Raw genomic sequence first — 22,580 nt, forward strand, 5'->3', positions numbered from 1 at the left:
TCGTAAAAAATCAAAAAACGGAATATTTTTAAATAAAAAAAAGCTATGTTTCTTTTTACAAGTTTCTTTTCATTATATGTAGATTTAAAAAGTGTTGCATGAAATTTTTAAGCATATTGCTTTTGCATCTTGAGTTGAGAAATGAGTAAAATGTGCTAAAGAGCAAGAAAAAACACATATTTTTTTAATATGTTTAATAAATATTCAAAATACAAAGATACATATTTATATTTTCAGTTATTTGCTATTATGTGAAGGCTTATTGTAATTGTTTCATATAAAAAAAAAAATAAATTTGCTTTCATCAAAAAGAGGCCGAAAATTATGCTTTAATGTTCAAATTTTGAGGGAAAAAATATTTGAGAAATAAATTTTTACCAAAAAACCAAAAAAAACGTTTTCATGGTAGCAACAAAATAAAAGATACTAAAAACGTGAAGAAAAAATTTTTTGAAGCGGAACTTTTATTTTGAAAATGTCGCATTATTTAAATAAACGAGAAATAACCACATAAATATTAAAATTGTCTTTACGAAATATTAATTTCCATGCGTTTCACCTGAAAATTCTTCACCAAAAATATATTTTTTAAATTTTATTTTAAGGGCTTACAGTGGAAACTAATTTAAGCTAAGTTTATTTGCTGCTAAATATTTACAAATATAAAATATTATTAGCGAAAATAAAAATGTATTTATGATTAAGCGATAAAACAAAATTCGTTGTATTATTAAATTGTTTATCGAAGTTAAAGGAAAGTGCGTAAGTATGGGCTAAAATTTCGAAGTTCGAAAGAGTAAACATATTTCAATGGCACAGAATTACGATTTATTTTTTCAATACAAATTTTTAAAGAATGATTCTTTTGATCGCTGCTAGAGTTTATAACAGTTATTCGATTAGTCATCAAAATAATTTTTTCGCTCTATAAGCACTTAAGTGAACTTTTGAGAAAGTATGCATATTTCAATGACACACATTTTCGATATTTTAAATTTTAAACCAGATTTTACAGCGGTTACGTGCGCTTTTCCGTTGTGGATCATTTTATAACGTTTGTATTTTATATCCGACCTTTTTTGTGTTTATACCAGTTGTTATACCAGTTGAAAAATTCTTTATTCGCCACATGAGCACTTAAGTATGTAAACTTTAGGAGAAAGTAAGTTCATTAAAAGACACCCAATTGATATAAACTTCATTTTCCAACCTTCAATTCACTATTTTTCGACCGGTTTAGTAAACATTTCTTTATTTTTTTTTTATTTTTTATATTAGTAATAAAAAGAATACACCCAATCCTTAAACCGTGAATAGTAATATTAAGCGCCATTTTTGTAGCAAAACTGTATCCAAAGTATGTTAGGCCAGTTTTATTTTGAAAGTTATATATATAATCGCTGCGTTGTAGAAAGTTTTACTTCGCGTTGAATTTAAACTTTAAAGATTTTGCGATATTATACCAGTAACTATTTTAGGCCGGCTCTACTGATAATAGGGTAATAGGGACAGTTTTCCGGAAATTTTAAAATTTCTGGGTAAAAAGTGTTATTAAAGTCGTTTCCATAGATTTTTTGGCTTCACTTTGCTGTTGTGACAGCTTAATTGCAGAATGCTGCTAAAGTCACAATCTTTGGCCAGACCTACACAGATGCGGCCGTGATGGGTTACATGTTGTGACTGGCTTTAGTTCAGAGCTGAAAGCCGTTGTGGTTGTGCCACAAATGAGAGTTGTTTACCAGAATCTTCTGGCATCTAGCCTCTTCCATTCATATCAAAATATCGATTTAAATAACTATCCTGAAATGGGTATGTTTTTATTCTCTACCGCAAAATTGGGGTAACTTCACATACGCGATTTTACATTAACTTGATACGCAATTTTGTACTTTAGACGACGATGTTATTTTTTTAATTTTATTGCATTTATATTTTAGACTAGTGCTTTTTCATTGCTGTTGTTTCAACAATGCATTGGATGATAATAACTACATATTAAAACAAAAAAATATAATAAATATTTTAGACCAGTTTTTCAGCTTGAAACTTCAGCCGAATTTACGTTGCAGACCACAAAATTCTATATATTTATGCATTTCACCGATGTTTGAATTTAGACCAGTTTTGATTTTTAGACAAGTTTTTATTTTAGACCAGTCAGTTGAAATTATTTTTTTACATACATATATGACCAATTCGCACGTTGTATTATATAACTGGGTATCGAAATATTGAGTGGTATAAAAAGATTTTAAACCAGTTTTTTCGGCACTCAATTTTGAACAGAATTCAAGACAGACAACTCATTTATTTCAGTGAAATAAATTATATTATTCTTACCCATTCTAAACTTGGCATTTTACCACTTACCACGAACCTTCTCCTTTATTTCCAAACTTTGAAATAAAAATTCACAAATATTTGCATATGTTTTTTTCGTTTTTCGTTTATAGTTTTATTTATATGTTTTTTGTTTTGTTTTTTTTTTCTGTTTTCTCTTATTGTTTTCGCGTTTCGAACTCATGCTTAATATATTTCACTTTTTTTTTTTTGCTTTTCCTTTATCGACCTAACAGTTCTAGTTTTTTACGTTTTTATACGCAAGTAATTTTGCTTTTCACAAGTTCGCAGAGCGCACCGAAAGTCTCTTCACCAAATTTTTTAGGATTTTTGTGTTTAAATATTTCGCATACATTTTCTATAAATATTTTTATGCATGATTACATACATAATTTCTATGTGGTAATTTTTCCATCGTGTGTTTTATAATATTGAATATTGATTTGTTTTAATAAATTTTACGATTTCCGATATACTTTTATTATCTAGTAAGTATTTTAAACGATTTTTTCAGAGTTTTAAGGGCATAAATTTCTTATAAATGTGTGTCTGCTATACGATAACTACGCGATTATTAATTATATTAATTGTAATAATAAATTAATTAATTCCCTTTAATTAAATATAGTTTAATTTTATTTAAGTCTAAAAAACAGCAGCAAATCAAACATCGTATTTATGTATGTATAGATAACAGCGCAAATGAGGCGAAACTTTAACTTTCGAATTATTCGTTTTTGTTTTTTTGTTACTTAAAATTTATTTTGCAGACTTTTATACAACTTCTTGATATTTTTTTTTTGCACAGTGTATAAGGTACAGGATGCATTGCTTTATAATTTATCATTTACGTAGCTAAGCAATTAAATATTGAAACTATGTATTGGAAAGGAAAAACTAAAATGAATGCCAGCATTTTTCGTTTTCTATTTGCTTTCATCTTTTGTGTGTGTGTGTGTGTGTGTGTGTGTGTGTGTGTGTGTGTATGTGTTCCTAAGCAAGCAACGCAAGCTTTTGTGTCTGACTGTAAATTCTACTAAAGTGTGTTGCATGGTATAACTTTATAATCTGTTCATTGTTATTATTGTAGTTGTTGCTATTAGATATGTGGTTTAACATAATAAATTAAGCTACAGCAGTAAGTTAAACTTAAGATTTTTTTAATTGTATTTCTGTTTGATTTCCGTAATTTAAGCAGTAATGCAATATATGTATATTATAGTTTTTAAGTATTTGTTTTACATATAAATATTTTATTTTCGTATATTATAGAGGTTCATTGAACACTGCATAGATATACATACATACAATTTACTTAATAATTTATTGTGGTTGATAGTTGCTTTAATCGTTTACTTCGAAATTATTTTTACCAAACGGATTTTGGTTTAATACGATATTATTTTCAATACACAGAGCCGATTTTTTCCACAAATTACGATTAAATCCTTTCACAAAGTTCGAATGTGGGAACGTGGCTGATTATTTGGTTACTTTTGTATAGGTGAAATAAGGGGCATTCATACAAAATTTAATAAAAAATAAATTCAACAAAAACTAAAAGCAACAGTATTATAACCGAATGTATTTTATGAACAAAAAATAGTTCATCAGCGAAGAGCTACATATATTTATCAGGCTCATTTCAGTGAATTAGAACCAAAGTCACTTTGAATTCAGTTTGAATGGGAGTGAAATTCACTCGGTAGTGAATTGCTGAACCTGGCTGTATATATCATTCATCTAAGAGGAAAACACGGTCTTCGAGCTAATTTTAATGAAAATTTGTAGTCTTAAGCTAACAAGAAGTAATAATTTGATCTCCCTAATAGGCACGTGTATACCAGTTTCTGGAAGTTTCTTGGCTAGCATTTCTAGGCATTAAGGAAATTTGAAAAAAATAGCGATAGACTAATGTGTATAACAGTTTAATAACCTCCTAAATTAAGTTCAAGCTACGCAGAATGGTTTGGGATTTTAATTGCTGTTGTAAACAAAATTTATACCAGTTAACTAACTTCCTATATTAAGTTTAAGTAGTCTAATTTTGGATTTTAATTGGTGTTGTAAACAAAATTTTGAATTCATTTTTTGAGAGATATTTTTCTAAGTTTGCAAAGTAAGTTACGCAGTTTTTGTGGAAAAAAATCCCGATTCGGAACATCTTTAAAACATGTTTGTATTAGTTGCACATTGCATTTTTGGGTGAAATCTATTATCTTTCCAGACATGTGCAAGTGAATGCTTTGCATTCTCAAGCATAACATTTATTTATACGAAGTTTTTTAGTTTTCTGCTAGAAATTAGTAGAATTTTGGATAGTGCAGCTCTAAACCCCTTAACCGACAGCGCTTATGAGTTGCCTTGGAATATTTTTCGCTTATTATGCCACGTTACACTAAACCGCTACTGTAAATCGTTTATGCCAGATTTTATGCCAGTTTTTAAAACTAATTTTCTGGACATTTTCACATAAATTTAGAATATTTTCCTATCAAGTATGTCTGCTGGCACCAAAATTAAGGAAAAACTTTATACCAGTTTTGAAAAATACTTTTCGAATTTTTTAACGTGTATTTAGTATACTATTTTTGTCTAAAGTATGCTTGCGAAGTAAATTAAAAATGTTTTCCTCTTAGGTGTGTCTCCTACCACTGAAATTGCTCAAATTATTTCATACCAAATTTTAGACCAGTTTCCGAATATGTTGCAATTTTTTGGAAAAATTTATATTTGTTAAAAACGCAACACATAAACATTTCCCAAACAAATTTCAATAAAAACCTTAAACGTAGAACGTTTTGGGGAATATACAGTGGCTCAAACAAATATCACGTGTTGATTTTTTTCTAAATATTCGTAATGTTCTTCGAGCTAATTTTTTTTATATTTTTCTGTAAACATACAGTTTAAGCTTTCAATTGGCAAAAAAATCGCGTTGATTTGTGATATTTTTTTTTTTTTTAGACTGCTTTTGCGGTTTCTTTTATATAACAAGTGCAATTTACAAAAACTGGCGTTCATTTTTTGAAATTGTGTTGCTAACAGTCTCCCACATTTTATTTCATAAGAAATTTAAGCTTGATTGGAAAAAGTCCAAAAAACCGTCACAAAAACAAATTTAAAAATCAATGGGATTTTTTACCCGTTTGAAACTTTCATATCCAAAAAATTTTCTTAAAAAATCTTGTTGAATTGATTGGACGGTATTTTTTTTATAGAAAAATAACAAAAATATATAGCTCGAAAAACATTAGGAATATTTAAAGAAATAAAACCAACACGTGGTCATTTGTTTTAATCACTGTATGTATTACATGCTCTTTACGTATGCAATTTATATACCTAAATACCAAGATACCTTTAAATTAAAAAATACATAACATACATACATAAGCCTAACACTTGACTACAACGCTTCTCTAGAAATTCTATTTCTCGCTTAAATTTGGATTGTCATTTTCAGAATTTACAGTCGATTGGCATTATTGAAAATCTGTATGCTACTGCTATTACAATACTATCTTTTAATTATTTATTTTATAATAAAATATTATCTGTGCTAACTCCGTCGCTTCGTTGCATTCGCGCTTATAAATTACCACATAATTTTCAGTTTTTTTTTTTGCTTAACATTTATGCTACATTTTTGTTGTTGTCCAACTTACACACTAAGCTAAAGACTAGGCTTACAAAATACATTACAATTCCACAAACAAGTAAACAATTACAAGTAAATTGTTTTAATCAGTCAAAAAAATATTTAAGTTTTAGATGTGTATGAAAAATAGCCAAATCGCGTCGAAGATTATTTGTGAAATAAAAAAATGTGTCTGGGCAACATAACGTGTGTATAAAATTACAAAAAAAAAATCTTACACGGTTATGTGAATAGTTTAAATTTTAAATTTTAGCTACGATACGCCGCTTTCTCCTTTCCCATTATAAAGATATATTTTTTTCCAACTGTATCGAGACATTTATAAGGAACTAGTTTCTTTATGTTTTGATGTTTCTTTTCTGCCCAATAACCTGACGAGCTTGAAATATTAAGAAATCAAAATTAGCACCTCTAAAATTGGTTTGCTCTAGCATTATCGTATTTAAATCACTCGTCAAAAACTCTCAATGCAAGATTTTACAATGCCAATTTTCTGCAGCGAATTTAGAAGCACGTAGTTTGATTTTTTCAACTATGCCAATTTTCAAGTCAAGCAGCCGTTTTACATATTTTTTACATGGTAGTAAATTTGTTACATTTTCTATGGGTAACGATATTTGTCTGGGCGCTTAAAACTAGTATGCAATTGCTAATTACACAAAGTAGACGACGTACTAACATCTTCTCTCCGGTTTTTCTTAATCTTTTTATATGGCGATTGAATTTCACATGGACTACATCAAAAGCTTCATAATTATCTTCTTTACGCTATAAATTTGCATTATCTTATATCAAGCGAAACCGTTCAGATACACAAATATCTACAGATGCACTTAATCAATACGAAGAGAGTAGTTTATTTACTTTCTGGTTCTCTAAGACCTTCATTTGTATGTGTTTATTAATAATTTGCTTTGAAACATTTTTTAAATGCTAAGTAATATTTAAATTCGCAAAATTTAATAAAGTTTACAAGTTTAGACCTCAAATAAATTTTACCGCGATTTTTTGCATAAATAAAGCCAACTTAAATATTTAGACCAGTTTTTACCAGCTGTCACAAAGGTTCAAAATAAATTTTTGGCAAGTTTTTATATAAGCAAAGCAAGAAAAGAATTAAATAATTTAGACCAGTTTTTATACCAGATTAAAATCTTTTTATTAACGGAGTTTTGCGCCGGTTTTCTTTAAAAATTAAAAGTTTTTTCATTGCTGCACGCATTTTTTTCTGCTCATATCATGTTTTTCATCGACGTCTTCTCTGGAATTCTAAAGTTAGACCATATGTTTTAGACAAATTTCAATTTCTTTAATATTATGAGCAAGTTATTTATATCATAGCTTTATATACGTTTTCGTGTTGTGAAAAAGCCTTCATTTTACTTTAAACCAAAGACTTTTTCAAGTTTCTTAGGCTCAATGCGAAATCCTTGTGCTACATGGCAACTTGTGTTATTGCCTAGCCCACTTTGCTTTAGTTTGATTAATCCCATTAATTTATTTAGCACAACGTTCAGTCCGTATAGAGTTTTTATGATTTTGTTTCGATTAAACACACCTGTTACGCACACAGATTACATACATACTTGGATAATAGCTAGCTTTAGAAATGGCTTTTTTCACTTTAAGCTTAAGAACAAAATCACAAAATTGCAACTGAAAGCGAGCACAACGCCCGACACAAAATATAGTCGCGCATAATGTTTGCGAAGAACGCCAACACCAATACAAACTACATACATACGTAAGCTGCTACTCGTCGCGCCGAAAACGCCAAAAATCACGCTCGCGCGCCAATACATCCGCCACATCCGATGCAGTCATTCGATCCACTGTCGGGCTGGTTGTAATGGGCATCGTATCTCCCGCCATATGTGTGTGTAACGCGTCTCCACTGATGCCGACTGCAAGACGAGTGGGCAAGCGTCGTGTCATTGGCGGTGCACTCAACAATGCCGTGTCATCCTGCGTGGTTGCTAACTGAACGCTACCTACGCCGCCGCTGCCGCGAACACCGCCGACGCAGTTGCTGCCACTTCGCTCGCCTGCATCCTCCTCAAATCCATACCAATATCACATGAGCATTATTTGCAGTGCTACTCATTGGTCGATCGTGCGATATATGCGTCGCTGCGGTTCGGGTGTGTAATGGATGCGGGTGCGGAAATGTTGTGGTGAGCCAGGGACGCTCTCAGAGCCCCGACGAGGCGGTGGCAATGGTGGTGAAGCGTTCACGAAACTGTAACAGTGTAAATAACGTTGTCATATTAAAAGTATCGCGCAAAAACAACCATACTCACCGCCGATTGAGCAGCGGTGAACCGCCTGGTGGCTGTCCGCTCAATTCCAGCAGTTGTTTGCGCAGCAGTAGTGGTGATTGACCGCGATTGTATCGCGGCGGTGGATCCGGACTCCGATGTCGACGATCCAAGCCTGTCAGGAGGTGCGCATTAGAGGGCCCACCAGCCATGCTGCTGGCCCCCGCCGCTGCATATCGACGCAAAAATCCGCTTGTACCATCGTAGAAGTCGCTTCCGCCAGTGTTGGCGGCGCTGCTGGCAGTGGAGACCGCAAGGCCGCTGGGCTTCGGCTGCGCATCTGTAGGGGAAGTGCTGTTGCTCGTGTTGCTGCTGCTACCTGCGGAAAGTGTGCGATAGTAGGCGAGTGTAGGTTTTACAGGTTGCGCGCTCATTGGCAGGCCACTCTCATATCCAATGCTCTCATGCTGACTAGCTGCGCTGCTGCTGGTCTGGGGAGAGGCTGCAGAATGCAATTGTAATTTAACATAGGAGGCAAATTGGCGCTTCATGGCGCCAGTGAATGTGTTAAACCAGCCTGTGATGTGGTGAATTGGAGGTGAAGATGGCATTGAAGGCCAGTGCAGGGTTTGATGAAGTGAAGTGTGGTGTGTTGATAGTCAAGTGCGGTAAGTATGAGTAATGGTGAAGATGGTGAGTAAATGAGAACGTGGTGTAGGAAGTTACAAAGAGCAGACATGTGAAAGCATTGTTGGAAAATGTGAGAATGAAAACAAATATCAGAGTGGTGAATAAGGAAATGCGATGTTTTTAGATCAAATAAATTATGTTTAGTGAAGTTTTTATGCAGAGGTATGGTGAATTATTTGACGCAAAATTGGGTAAAATTTTAGAATTTTTTTGTTTTAGCGGTGTGGTGCATTACATATACATGTATGTGTACAAAAGTGTGCAACATTTTTGTGAGGTTTATGTGTTTCAGAGGTGTGGTGAATTATTACTCCAAAAGTTTATAACATTTTAGTGTGTGATTGTGGTGTGGTGAGTTATTTATAGAAAAGTGTGTAACGTTTAAGTGAAGTTTTTATATTTAAAGTGTGCAACATTGTTTGCAAGCAAGCAAGCGTTAACATTATTAGTATATTTTTTTTCGTTTTACAGCCAAGCAAAGCATTGAAAAGGAAAAATAGAACAAATAAGAAAAGAATATGCCGTGAATTACATACATATGAGCCGAATAGTGTAGATACGAGCACCGTTGAGTAATATACTTAACGAAAACTTAAATACGAAAAGTGGGGAACTGCTTTGAACTTATAATAAATAGATTATTTACCAATTTATTATTTAAATTTCTTAACTATTCTTTCATTTAAATACGAAAATCATGAAAACTAAGTGCTTTTACAGTTTATAGAACTACCCCTACCAAAAAACTCGCTCTCGCTTAGAAAATACTTTTGAAGATTTCACCACTTTTCGTTTTAAAATGGTCTCTAGTCCCATAAAACAGGCTTCAATGCAAACCAAATATATGCAGCATACTTTTGTGAGCTCTATTTATAACGGGAAAATATATTTCTAGTAAAAAAAAGAACTGTGCTAAGGTGCAAAAAGTGCGAAAGCCAGCGGCAGTCAAAAATTAACAAACGAATCCCCTTTTCGAATTGTACACTTACCATGTTCGTCTCTGTATTCCTTGCCAGCCACGCCGCCGCCACCNTATAACGGGAAAATATATTTCTAGTAAAAAAAAGAACTGTGCTAAGGTGCGAAAAGTGCGAAAGCCAAGCGGCAGTCAAAAATTAACAAACGAATCCCCTTTTCGAATTGTACACTTACCATGTTCGTCTCTGTATTCCTTGCCAGCCACGCCGCCGCCACAACCACCACTCACCTCAGCACCCGTATGCGTTGTTAACGTTGCCGCCGTTGTCGTTTGCCACTGCCGACGCGCGTACAACTTGCTCAGCTTACTCGCCATGCTTCCGCCACTACTTCCACCGCCAGTGCCGGCGCCCCCTTCGGCGGACAACTGCTCCGGCGAAGTAGGCGGCGAACGTGAGCTACGCACTGTTTTTTCATTTAACGGCAAATAGTGTTGGGGCAATGGTTGATATTGTAACTGACTGGGACTAGCCCCAAACGCCGCCGCCGTGGCATAGGGCGCCGGCGGTGGCGCGCAATTTGGTGGCGATCGCAGCTGTTGCCCATGCAAATCACCCGGCGCTATTTGTGAAGATGAGGATTGTGTGGATGATTGACTAGAAGTTGAATGCGATGAAGAGGCAGCGCTGGTCAGTGGCAAGTGATGATGAGTGATTTGTTGTTGAGGATAACGTTGCTGTTGTGGCAGTTGGTAGTGGTGCTGATTACTCGTGCTGCTGCTGCTACTGGTGTAATGTGGTGTTGTGCCGGATGCTGAGGTAGCTGTGGCGGCAGCGGTTGTAAGATAATTGCCAGCAAGGAAGGGATTGGTAGATTGCTTTTGCTGCTCCTTACGCTTCTCCAGCTCCTTCTCACGCAATTGATTTTGTTGATGATAGAAACGTTGCAGAACTATAAAAGATAAGCGACCAATGAAAGTCTTCTTTTTCAATTTAGAAACCCTATTCACTAACCTATTGGACTGTGATTGCCCTGCACTCGCTGTTGCGTGTTCAACTCAGTGCGATTAACTGGTATTAACGAAGGTTGCTGCTCTTTTATTATCGGCTCTACGACCGTAGCCAGGGGCAACGTTGGCGTGGCAGCGCCGGTCTGAAACCGCTTACGCGCCATTGCCGGCGAACTTATACCCAAATTTTTTGGAGTGGCCGGGCTGTCAAACGCATCGAACGCATTACCACCCATCTCGTGGACATTCGGCATGCGCCACAATGGATCCACCTGATGCGGCTGTGGTGTATGGTGCTTCTTTTGGCTGAAGGGCGAAGTGGTGAGATTGCGCATAATCGTCTGACCTGCAGGACGTGAAGATAAAAATTAATAAATCATAAAAACTCATAAAAATTAATGTGCAAAACTGCACACGTTGGCGCACTCACCTATACTACTGAACATTGACTCCTTTTTGGGGCTCTCTGCACCACTGCCAACGCCTGCACCGCCGCCTGCGTACTTCAATCCTGCGCCATTGCTATATTTCCGCTGCAGAAATGGCGATTTACGATACAGTTTGCTCATCTCGCTGACAATATGCGTCGTGTCGTCTTTGAGCTGCGCATCCTTGTAGCTGCTGCTAGGTGGCGATTGGGGACTACTGCTGTTGGCGCTATTGTTACCCGAACCGCCGCTGCCATAACCGTTGCCACCGCCGCCGATGCCGCTGACGACACTTCCTCCTAGACCTACTCCTCCGCCACCTGCGCCGCCCCCGCCCCGTTCACCCTGTAAATGATTGTTGGCAATGCTGTTGTTGTAATAGCTTGCAATCGGCTGAGGTAGTTGCGATGGTTGGTGATGATGTGACGCTTGCGTTTGCACATGTGGATATTGTGGATGATATTGTGGCAGGTAATCGTCTTTTTTTGTGTAGCGTGACTGTGTAGCTGCAGATGTGCTGGCGCTGTGATAGGAATTCTGATAGCTTGGGATGTGTGTAGCATTAGTGGCTGCTGCAGGCATTTTCGGATTTATTGTCGCTGTCGATGTTGTTATTGTAGTTGGCATTATTGTTGCAGTTGCAATTTTATTATGTTTATTTGTTGCTGCTGTTACATCTCCTCTGAGTGTAGCTGTTGTAGTAGTTATTGGCATGTGAGTTCTGTAAAAATCGTGAAGCGAGATATTAATGGAAAATCGTCATAGAAGTATGACGACAAAAGTTTAATTCACTTCCACTAATAAATAAAAAAACATTTAAGATGACAAATTGTATGTGTGAGTGCTGATATATGCATCTATCTATATGTAGTTGTGTTGGTTGTGGAGAATATAGCGAAAATATACAAATTATTTGTAATGACTTGAAGTCATAAAACCGAGATTTTTGTAAAAAAAGGGGTATTTTTTATTTTTAAATGATATTATTGTGGTATTTCATGACTGGTAAACTAAAGATTGTGATTATATGACTATACATAACGAACCTTTTCAATGAACTAAACAAAAAAAATTTAAATAATCGTGCCTAATTAGATTGAGATCCTGCTTCTGCTCCTAATTTTTAAATCCTAGGATTATTCTTCTATCTTGGCCCTTCCATCGTGCTCGTTACCGGCCTTTGTGCAAGCCATGACTAACGCTGAATATTATTACATTTTACTATGTCCTTATTATTATGCATTTACTATAAGGAGTTCCGTTATTCTTCGGTATTCGATGCCTTTGATGTTGCAGAGAATATTTTACTCGAAATCACCAAATCACGCCCACCATTTATCATCATCGTCTATATTTCTGCGCTTTCTTTTTTTTTAAAGAGTTATTCTGCGCTTAATCACCAGGGCGACGTTACTGGTTGTACAATTTCTGTATCCTAGGTATACAAAAGTCCTGCGCTATTTCAAAGTTACAACCGCAAACTGTGACGCGTGTCCTAATAAGGAAGAAGAAACTCTTTACTGTCCCCATTTACAGTCACACAAACCCATTCTGCCTTCTTTAAGAACGCTGCGCTGACGGCCCTGCTATTGAGACTGACGATGTCAATGTCATCTTCATATGCCAGCACAATGTTGTTGTTGTAGCGGCGTTACTAAGCCCCGCCTATTGTTTCTACGGGGTCGGGGCAAAGGGAGGTGTGCCGAATGAGTGGGATTCTGCTGACATGTGAAGAGGTGGTTGGTATCATGAGAGGCGTCTCCACATGACGGGACACTCGTTAGGGATATCTGACACTGTCATCTCTTTGCTGTGCAGTGCCACTGCGAATCATATTATTCTTCTTATTTGGCGCTGTAACCGCCTAAAAGTCCAACTCCATAACAAGCTTTTCAGGCTTTCAGCAATAGCTGAATTGTGTAGCTGAAAACCTGAAAAGCGCCAAACGCCTAAAAAGCTTGTTGTGGAGTTGTACTCTCACGATTTTGGCCTAGTTTAAAAAACCAAGCTAGTTTTTTCTCTTCTGTGCCAACAGACCCCAATTTGAAATTTGAACGGAGCTAAATATTCAGCACCAAAAAACTATACACAGCCCAAGTAGTTTTGCGCTATCCTAAATTTTGATATAGCGTCGAATAGACATCGACGGAAAGGTTATTTGTCGATTTTCATATCAGGATTAGTCACTGTCAAAATTTTACCAATGATGGACTCGCCAAGCCTAAATGAAGAGCTTCAGTCTTTCAGACCTTGTAAGCAATATAAAGCTTTATCCCGCGATGATTGGCGCAAACAACAGGAAAACATTCCTTGCGAAAAGTATACTAAGCATCCAGTCTTGGCAGGTTTCCATCAGATCGAATCGTGGTTAACTTCTGCATGCACATTATGAACTCTTCGCCGCGAACTGTGAGCAGCTTTGCTGTTAACCCGTATTATTGGTGAGCTGGGCGACGTATTATTCAGTCCGTGTAACACTTGTTTGTTTAGTCAATCGTATGTTTGGATAGTATAGTGGTTAATACCCACGCCAGGCTAATACTGAATACCAAAAGAATTTCCCACACGTGTCTGGCAAATTGTGAGATATCTACTTGTTCTTCTACTACAACAAAGGTGCTAAAAGAGATTTCGTACAGCGTGCGAAAGCATTTGTGTTAAGATGATTAAAGTACGGAATGATATATCGTTGCGCAATTTATCAATTATCTTTCATATTATACAGAAAATACCAAAAAAGGAATACTACTAAATAAAATTATTTTTCTCGAAATAGAGTACATACGCCAAAACCAAAAACAAATAAAATTCAGCCCAAAACCTTCAAAAAATTAGGGCAGTAATGCAACAAAAAAAAACAATTAAGGCAAAATTTAATTCAGAAAGACAAGCTTATGCGTTTGAATGAACCATCAACTTATGTAAATAAAAAATGCTTTCAATGAAACAATGATATGAACACAACAATAAACAAATAAAATAAGAAAAATTAAAAAAGTATACTTACTGAATTGGGAGAGTATGATTTATTGTTTGTTTTATTATTTTTGAGAGGGTAATAGATTAGGAATTAGGTAACCTACAAAAAATTTTAATAAAAAGAAAGAAAAAACAAATTAAACGTTAAAACGCAAAAATTATGCTGGGAGCAACATTTCAACTGTTTTTATATTATTTTTATGTACGTTTTTTTTTTGTTTAATGTTAATATTTTAGTGTATAAGAAGTGGAGATGTTAGCAGCGTAAGTGGGATAGGAGAAAAATATGCGTTAAATGGGTAAGACAGTAGCGCATGAAACTGGATGCAAATTATTTTAAAAGACTGCCAAAACTGTAAGTCAAGAGTAGAAAGAGTTAATTTTGATTAAATTTCAGGCTCAAAGACTAGTAAAAACGTAAACGAATTCAAAAGCATGGGTAAGTGAAATTAAAAATATAAAAAATTGGGAAAATAAAACTTTTTAGACGAAAAATAAGAAAACTTTTACATGCGCCTGAACCGATGTTGAAAAAACACGAACGAAAACTTTGAAAAAATTTCCGAAACCTTAAAGGGCCTGGTTTGAGATTAAACGGAAATACAAAACCTGAAGCACATCAATGATATGCATATCTCTAATGGTTTCTTACAAAAAGAAAGCAAAAATTCGCAGCTTTAGAATAAGTATGAAAAATTTTGTTCCCTAAATACGGAAAAAAGGCATAGAAATTTTGATGAAGCTGCTGAAACTTGTATTAAAAGTGGACCCGAAGATCCAGTTAACGCTTTAAGATTTTAATGGAACTCCTTGGTTTTCAATATTTAACATAATTCGAATTTAACAATCTTCAAGCAAACGAAAGTCTTGTGTATTGCATGGACTTTTTTAATAAAATTTATTATGTAAGTATTTGCTTATTTAAATTATTTGAAACTTTAACAAAATCGTCTGGCCTTGTTTTCATACATATTTACGTACATCCAACACGCATACAAGCAACATTCAATCCTACCTCGAAGATCGACATAGATTAAGAAGAGTTGAATTTTGAAAAGCGTAATAAGTACAATGTATTGCTATGGGGCGTGAGACTAGCGCGCGACGGAACGATAGCGTGTGGAAAAGTAAAAAAGATTGGGAACTAAATTATCTATATGTATGTGGTTTTCCTACATACCTATGCATCTCTATGTCGGCAGACTCGACCACAGTTTTAAACCATTGTACAACATTCACGTCAGCCGCGTCGTAGCATCGAAAAAATGGCTGCTGTAAAAGTTCCTGATATCTGGGCCGATGATGTACATTTTTCGTTAAACTGCAAAATATAAGTAAGGCACTATATCAGTTTCAACATACCAACATAACCGCTAATTTCAACTTACCACTTATCGACAAAGTTACGAAAATCTTGGCTGAAGTCGCAACCATCACCGTATGGCAAACTAGGTGGTTCATGATCTAGAATTTTAGTCAGCACCTCAAAGTCTATGTTGCAGCCCTCGTAGGGTGATCGGCCGGTAGCGAGTTCCACGAGTGTTATACCCAACGACCAAACATCGGCGCGTATATCATATTTTGGCTTTTTGGGATCGATGCGTTCGGGCTGAAAGAGATCGTCATTTATTATATTAAGAGAGTATAGTTTGATGCCAGCACTTACCGCCATGTAAGCGGCGCACCCGGCTGAGCGCGTGTTTGCTTTCGAGTCCACGAGTCGCCCGCTAATACCAAAATCACATAACTTTATATTGCCTTGCTCGTCGATGAGTATGTTTGAGGGTTTCACATCGCGATGGATAACGTTATGTTTCATCTTTAGATATGAAAGTGCATAAACCGTCTGAAGAAAGAACATTGCAATTTGTAAATTTAAAGAAATATTGACCAATGGAAGTAATATCCAAGATTTTTTTAAGTTCCTCGATAGTATAGTGGTCAGTATTCCCTACCTAACTTTTTTAACTCATTTCACTAAATTGTTATTATTTCCTCGATAGTATAGTGGTTAGTATCTTTTGTTGAGTCTTCTCAGCCAATACTGCACTTTTTAACACATAATTTCTTTTTAACTTTTTCTAGTTACTTACCGCAACCGTCACCTTTCCTAGTATGCTCTCTGGCACCGGTTGTTTCGAACGCTTTAGAAGCTTATCGAAACACATCGACATTAGTTCCATGCAAATCCAGACATCTGGTATATTTACAAAATAACCTAAACAATGCACTATATAGGGACAGTCATGTGAGTTTAGTATAACGTCTAGATCCATTAGTATGCGATTATTCTCCTCATCATTGCCAGTGCTACGCATCTGTTTTACAGCCAAAATAGTGCCTGTCGGCTTGTGACGCATCTTTACTACATTCCCACTGGTGCCATTACCCAAATCGCTCAAATGTTCCAAATCAGACATTTTACTTGGATATTTTTGGCCATTTATGGTTAAGATGCCCGATTGTTGTCGTATTCGTTTAAGTTTTTTGTGCATTTCTGTTTGAGGTCCATTGCGATTTGTGTTGGGCATGACCACTGTAAAGGGAAAGAAAATTTAAGTGAGTATGTTGACTGTACTTAAAAATGAGCTAGTAAACTACACAGGATTTACTCATCAAAAATGTTTGGCTTTATATCAACGTATTGCAAGAGGCATGGGTATCTGGTGCAATGCCAGGTGAGTAAGAATTGGGTTAGCAGGTTTCCAATTCATCTACGAAAATAGAAGGAGGTTGACTTTTTAATACACAATTTTCTCAGTGATTGATGGTTGCGGATCTTACCGCTTCGGAGTTCTATGTCTCGGGTGCTTGCTCAATGGGAGTGGGGGCTATTTTTGCTTTGCATAAAAATACTGCATTATTCCACTCTCGTTCTGCTTGTCATCTAGACATACATACATAGAGTAGGAATAATTGTCTCATCAGAAAGAGGTTAAAGGAAATTTTTGAATGAAAAAATAGCAATCAATAAATCAGAAATAAACTTTCCTCTTTCTCCCCACCACAACGACAATACAATAAATTGTTCTATCCGCTAGTCGCATTGCAGCTGGTAAGGAATGAATTTCCGCTTTGATTGAGCATTGTTGCCCAAAAAAATAGATTGCCTGCAATGCCCGACCACCACCCACTCAACCACCCACAACCGAGGCAACACAAGGGGCAACATTACAAGAATAATAAACACAACAATGATGACAATTCACAATAAACCCCAGAGCAATACAACACCCCAAGAACAGCATGCTTTACAATTTTCACATTTCTATCAGCCAACACCAGCGTTGCCTTTCTGTCAACAATACAGGTATAGTATTATTAGCAACACTGTGTTTTTATTTTGCAGTAGCAAGCCGATTTTATACAATGATGTGTTTGTTTTACACTTGTGTGACAATTTTTGCTGTTATTGTAAGTTGTTATAGTAATTTTTGGTTTTGCTCTACCGATACTACCTTGTATGAATTCGCAGTAGTTGCAGTAGTTTGCCGAAATTATTTTACTTTGACTTACCGATTGGTTCTAAAAACTTCGTAAGCCTAGCAAACCTCTACAGTCGGATTGAACTATAAAATATAATAATCACGTCGCAAAGGAGCAAACCAGCCATGGAGAAGTGGTTTAAAAATAAAAGATGTCAGGTAAGAAATGGTCTTTGCTAGTTTGCGCAATGGTTTGAAGTGAGGCTTTGCAGAAAGGAACTTACAAAGCTTCCAAGTAACATACAGGTAGTTTATTTTGTTGATGGGCGATTTTTGCGTGCAATTTGAATTTTTTTTTGGGGTAATTTAGATTTCTTTCGGGGTAATTAAATGAATTGAAAACGGCAACGCTACCAACAAACAAATGATACAAAGCGTACATGCAACAACAGCAAATTGTAAAACAGTTGCGTCAACCAAGAAGATAAACATTTATTTTGCTACAAAGCAAAGAAAAACAAAAATAATTCACCATAGCAAACGAAAACTATGCCGCTGTGCGAAAAAAAATTACTGCAACAATGGCCATTAAAAACTAAAACCTTAACTAACAAAAGCGCGACGCCGGCTACACAAACTCACACCACCAGCTATAGTATATCCTCAAAACCAACAAAGCAATGGCAGCGCCGGCGGTGTCGGCGTTGAAGCAAACAGCGCTGCCAAAAAAAAGACACACAAACATAGATTCTGATAAAATAAAGAAGAAAGAGCACAGCCGAGCCACGAAAATATCGCACGCCGTTTTCAAAAGAGTCACAACTAAAAATAATACGTTTGTCAGGAAATGCGAAAAGATATTTCTTAGCACATGATAATCATATGGGCAAAGGCGATTTTACCTTAGGTTTTTTTTAACAAATTATAACAAAAATTTGTTCCAGCTTTAGTTGAAAAGTAAATAAAAGCTGTGTGCATTTTTAGTGCATAATCTCAAAAATTCCAAATTTTGAGTTGTGACTTTTTTAAAGACGGTGTGCGATATGACTTTGCTGATCGTTCGGAAATACCAAAAAACCCAACGATAAGCAACAATAATGCAGTGCAGAAGTATAGCGATGGCAGTAAAACCGTCACGAAAAAACAAAAAACTAAATAAAACAAGAGCAAAAACCAAATGTAACAAAACGAATCGCCCAGCAAACATACCAACTGGCCATTCAACGAAAACACCGTAAAAACGTAGTGCAAAGAAATAAAACACCAAAAGTGAAATGAAAGGCGACAGCAATGAAAGAAGACGAGACCAAATAGCGCAAAATGTAGATTTGTATGTGTTGTTTGTGTGCATCTAATCGCATACATATTACTATATATCCAATCCGACAACGTAGATGTCAATGACGAAAACAAAAACAACAAAAATAAATCCAAGCAAGCGCCACAATAGCGCATAACGCAGACGACAAAGGCATGCGGCGTCTGACTGAAGGCGACCGCGAGTAGAATCGTCCGACAGCTACCAAGGTAACAGCCAGGATTAGCTTAAATATGCGCTGCTACTGTCGTCAACGTCTCTGCGACTGAGAAATTGACAATAGCCTGCGCAGGTGCTCGCATATGGTGTGAGAAAGAACCACTCACGTTGGTACGCTATATAGTTTTGCTGTTTTTTTTTCTGTAGTTCTGTACATTGTTTTTATTGTATGTGCAAAGAGCTCACGGCCTGCAAAAGGAGGGTGAAAGAAGGTAGTACGTTTGCGAAATCCGCTAACGACCGCAAAAGCAACTCTCGAGTTCCTTTGTCGTCCATTTGTGGGGGTGGTGGCAGCACATCAACGCAAACGGCACTAAGGGTGGTTGGTTAACAGCCTGCACTGCTGCAACATTTTGACGCACTCATCTTCGCACCATTCTGCCATCACTGCTGGCGCCTAATGTCAGCAACCTCTTTTTGTGCACGAGTCGCGGCGAAACAAGCAAATAATCGCAGAACGTGCGAAGTTGTGCCTTTTGTGTATTACCCATCTAGTGTGCACTTACAGATCAACACTTTGTGTGCTTTTTTTTATATTCATGCATTTTCTATGATACTTACAACCCAGATTGGGGCGTTTTGTCCTGCCAATGGGGAGCGCCATATGATGTGCTTCTCTGTCGCCAACTCGTGGTACGGAGCCACTTGGAGCATCGGTGACAAACATCAAGTGATTATGTGAGTTATTCTCTTCCTCTAGACGCTTCTCCAGCCTGTGCAATTTATGCCCAATCGATTCCATTGATGAAGTGCTTGTCGTTCTGTTTGGCCCTGCGGATGGTTCTAAAGAAGTTGATAGTGTTATCCTTGCTCCAGTGCTTATAGCGACAGTGGCGGCTGTAGTCACTCTTCCTGGCTGAAGTTGCTGCTCACGGCTGCTACTGCTACTACTGCTATGTTTATACTCCGGTGCGTCGTGCATGCGTCGCGCGTGTATTTTGTCGTGTCTGCGCTATATATCCGCTGCCTCTGCCACTCCTCCGCGTATGTGTGACACTGCGTGAACACTTTTGTATGTGTGCGTATGAATTTTGTGCACTCGAAAATTTTCACTGCGAAAATTTCTGTCGCCAATTCCTTTTGCACCGCACTTGGTTCGCTGCGAACAATCAATTGCACATTTGAGCACAATTCTCTTTCTGTGCTGCAATACACTTGTTTTCTTTTTAATTGAATTATCACACAAATAACAAATAAAAAAGAAATGAACTCGTCTCTTTCACTACTTTACAGAACACAGCAGAAAAAATACTGAAGAAGTTGCAAGAAAACTCAACAACGAATAGGAAATTCAAAACGGAACTACAAATATCAACAACGAATGTCAAGTGAAGGCAAGTTCGTGAAATGTCATCGGGCTGGAATTCATTGGAATGCACTACCGGAAGTCATTGGAATAGATTACCAGAAGTACAGGGTGGGTTGAAAATCAAAACGGATTACACAGGGTTGCATGCCAAACAATTTGTGGGAAGTGTGCTGTGGCTCATGTGGAATGTGAGGTAGAAACACATGAAAAGTTCTTAAATCGAAATATCATTAAAAGCAATAAAATAACCACAAAATTCGACAAAAATAATTCTTTGTCTCTCTAAACCCTGAAAATTTACTCATTCCTCAATTGTAGGGTTACCAACTTTTCTTAACGAAAATCCAGGACGCAAGTTTTCTTCAGAAAAGTTGAACTTGACGGATATGATATGGCGCATATTTTCGAGAGATAATCGATTTCTCTCTTTCGTCCATTGCGAAGACATAACGTCGCCTGGGTAAAATATTGTCGTAAGCGCAATTTTGACGATTTTTAGTTTTAGATGCAGTTATATATTTTGAAATAAGGCCTTTCGATTGGTGTTATCAGTTTTTAGACATCTCCTTTAGTTTCCGAGATATTGACTACAATTTTTTCGATAATTTAGTAAAAATTTAGTTAGTGATGCAGTCACATTAAGCTAATCAATATCTTACAATTTGCGTCCTCCATTTTCGGATATCTCCTTTAGTTTCCGAGATATTGAGTTAAAAGTGTCGTTAATTTAGTGGAAATTTTGATCACATTTTGTCGTATTTCATACAAAGTGGCGTTTCAAATTTACAACTTGATCATGCAGTTTTAGGTCATTGATATCAACTTTTTTTTTGTAACAAATACGAAACACTTTCTTCTATATCTTTGTACTGCAAATTTTGATTTTTTTTTCAATCTAACCATTTAAAAATTTTAAATTCCGAAAAACTCTCAACCTAGCGTTCTATGTATTCCAAAATTTCGTGATATACTATTCCAACTCTTGCAATGAAATCATAACAGATTTGTTCTTTTCCTTCTTTCTTCAATCTTGACAAAATAGACTGAGCCGCGAGTGGAATACAATTTTACTCAATTCGCTCCTGAATTTGTGTTCATTTCTAGAACACTGTTATTTTTTTCACCTGCAATATCATTTTAGGATGAAAACATAAACTCGCACATTATTAATGAAAATGGGAATATTTAGGTCATAAACCAGGACGCTTCCCAAAAGTGCCAAAATCCAGGACATGTCCCCGAAACCCAGGAGGGTTGGTAACCCTACTCAATTGTGATTTACGTTCTCTGCGTAGAAGAAGCAGTTTTTTGTAAGGGTGGGCAACTCTGTAAATTTTGGTGTGCTGACTCAGTAACTCCAACTCTCTTTAATGAGTCAGCACAGAAAGCTGGCACAAGTGTGCTATCGCACAATTGGTATGTGCATAGAAATTCTGACGATGTCAGTAATCGAAATCGATTTAGAAAAGGTTATCCTTAGCTTCTATTCGTAGCTGGCCGGCAAAATTTTAGAAAGCTGATTTCAACTGGTGAGTTCATTTGCGAATAAATTCCCTACTTAGTTTTGCTTGAGAGTTGTCACATAAGAATCTGTTAAACGGGCTATTCATGTAAGCGGTTACCCAACGCATAGCACTTCACATGTAGAATTCTGTTTGGTTTTGACTTTTACGTAAAAAGGGTATAGCAGTGCAAGTATGCATAACTGGGCTATTCGCCTTGCTTCTTGTTAAATTTGGTAGTCGTATATTCAACTGATGGTAAGTCTCGTGACGCCATCTATTATGGTACTTTTTGGAAGATCGTATTGTGTGAATGTGTCAGCTCATCAATTGAGTTACCACATCGACACAGTTCTAAACAATGCAGCCGAACCGAGCTATGCAAGTATCAGCACATCAACTGAGTTACCATATCGACACTGAAGCACACTGAGCTATACATTGTCAGCACATAAACTGAGTTACTGAGTTACAAATTTTTTCAGAGGCGAGTCTGAGCGTGCGGCACATTTCTAAGAGTCAGC

At 36.4% G+C, this 22,580-nt stretch overlaps 1 protein-coding gene and 2 long non-coding RNA genes across 3 annotated transcripts; all 3 read right to left on the minus strand.

The window, feature by feature from the left end:
* Positions 1 to 1,933: 1,933 nt before the first annotated feature.
* On the minus strand, positions 1,934 to 22,568 carry LOC108365560 (uncharacterized). Its single transcript, XR_001847946.1, has 3 exons — positions 22,487 to 22,568; positions 5,658 to 5,662; positions 1,934 to 1,944 (listed from the first exon to the last, which is right to left on the minus strand). It is a non-coding gene; the product is annotated as an uncharacterized LOC108365560 (long non-coding RNA).
* LOC108365559 (uncharacterized) lies at positions 3,282 to 5,330 on the minus strand. Its single transcript, XR_001847945.1, has 2 exons — positions 4,253 to 5,330; positions 3,282 to 4,205 (listed from the first exon to the last, which is right to left on the minus strand). It is a non-coding gene; the product is annotated as an uncharacterized LOC108365559 (long non-coding RNA).
* On the minus strand, positions 6,362 to 20,769 carry LOC108365555 (dual specificity mitogen-activated protein kinase kinase hemipterous-like). Its single transcript, XM_017619607.1, has 10 exons — positions 19,807 to 20,769; positions 16,377 to 16,819; positions 15,950 to 16,129; positions 15,672 to 15,892; positions 15,464 to 15,604; positions 11,307 to 12,025; positions 10,881 to 11,222; positions 10,102 to 10,818; positions 8,302 to 8,836; positions 6,362 to 8,240 (listed from the first exon to the last, which is right to left on the minus strand). The coding sequence occupies exons 1-10, from the start codon at positions 20,165 to 20,167 to the stop codon at positions 8,102 to 8,104; spliced, it is 3,798 nt and encodes a 1,265-aa protein (XP_017475096.1). The 5' UTR covers positions 20,168 to 20,769; the 3' UTR covers positions 6,362 to 8,101.
* Positions 22,569 to 22,580: the final 12 nt, after the last annotated feature.

This window comes from Rhagoletis zephyria, unplaced genomic scaffold, assembly GCF_001687245.7.
Source record: "Rhagoletis zephyria isolate East Lansing unplaced genomic scaffold, Rhagoletis_zephyria_1.1 Rzeph_scaffold_01910, whole genome shotgun sequence".
Classification (NCBI taxonomy): Eukaryota; Metazoa; Arthropoda; class Insecta; order Diptera; family Tephritidae; genus Rhagoletis; species Rhagoletis zephyria.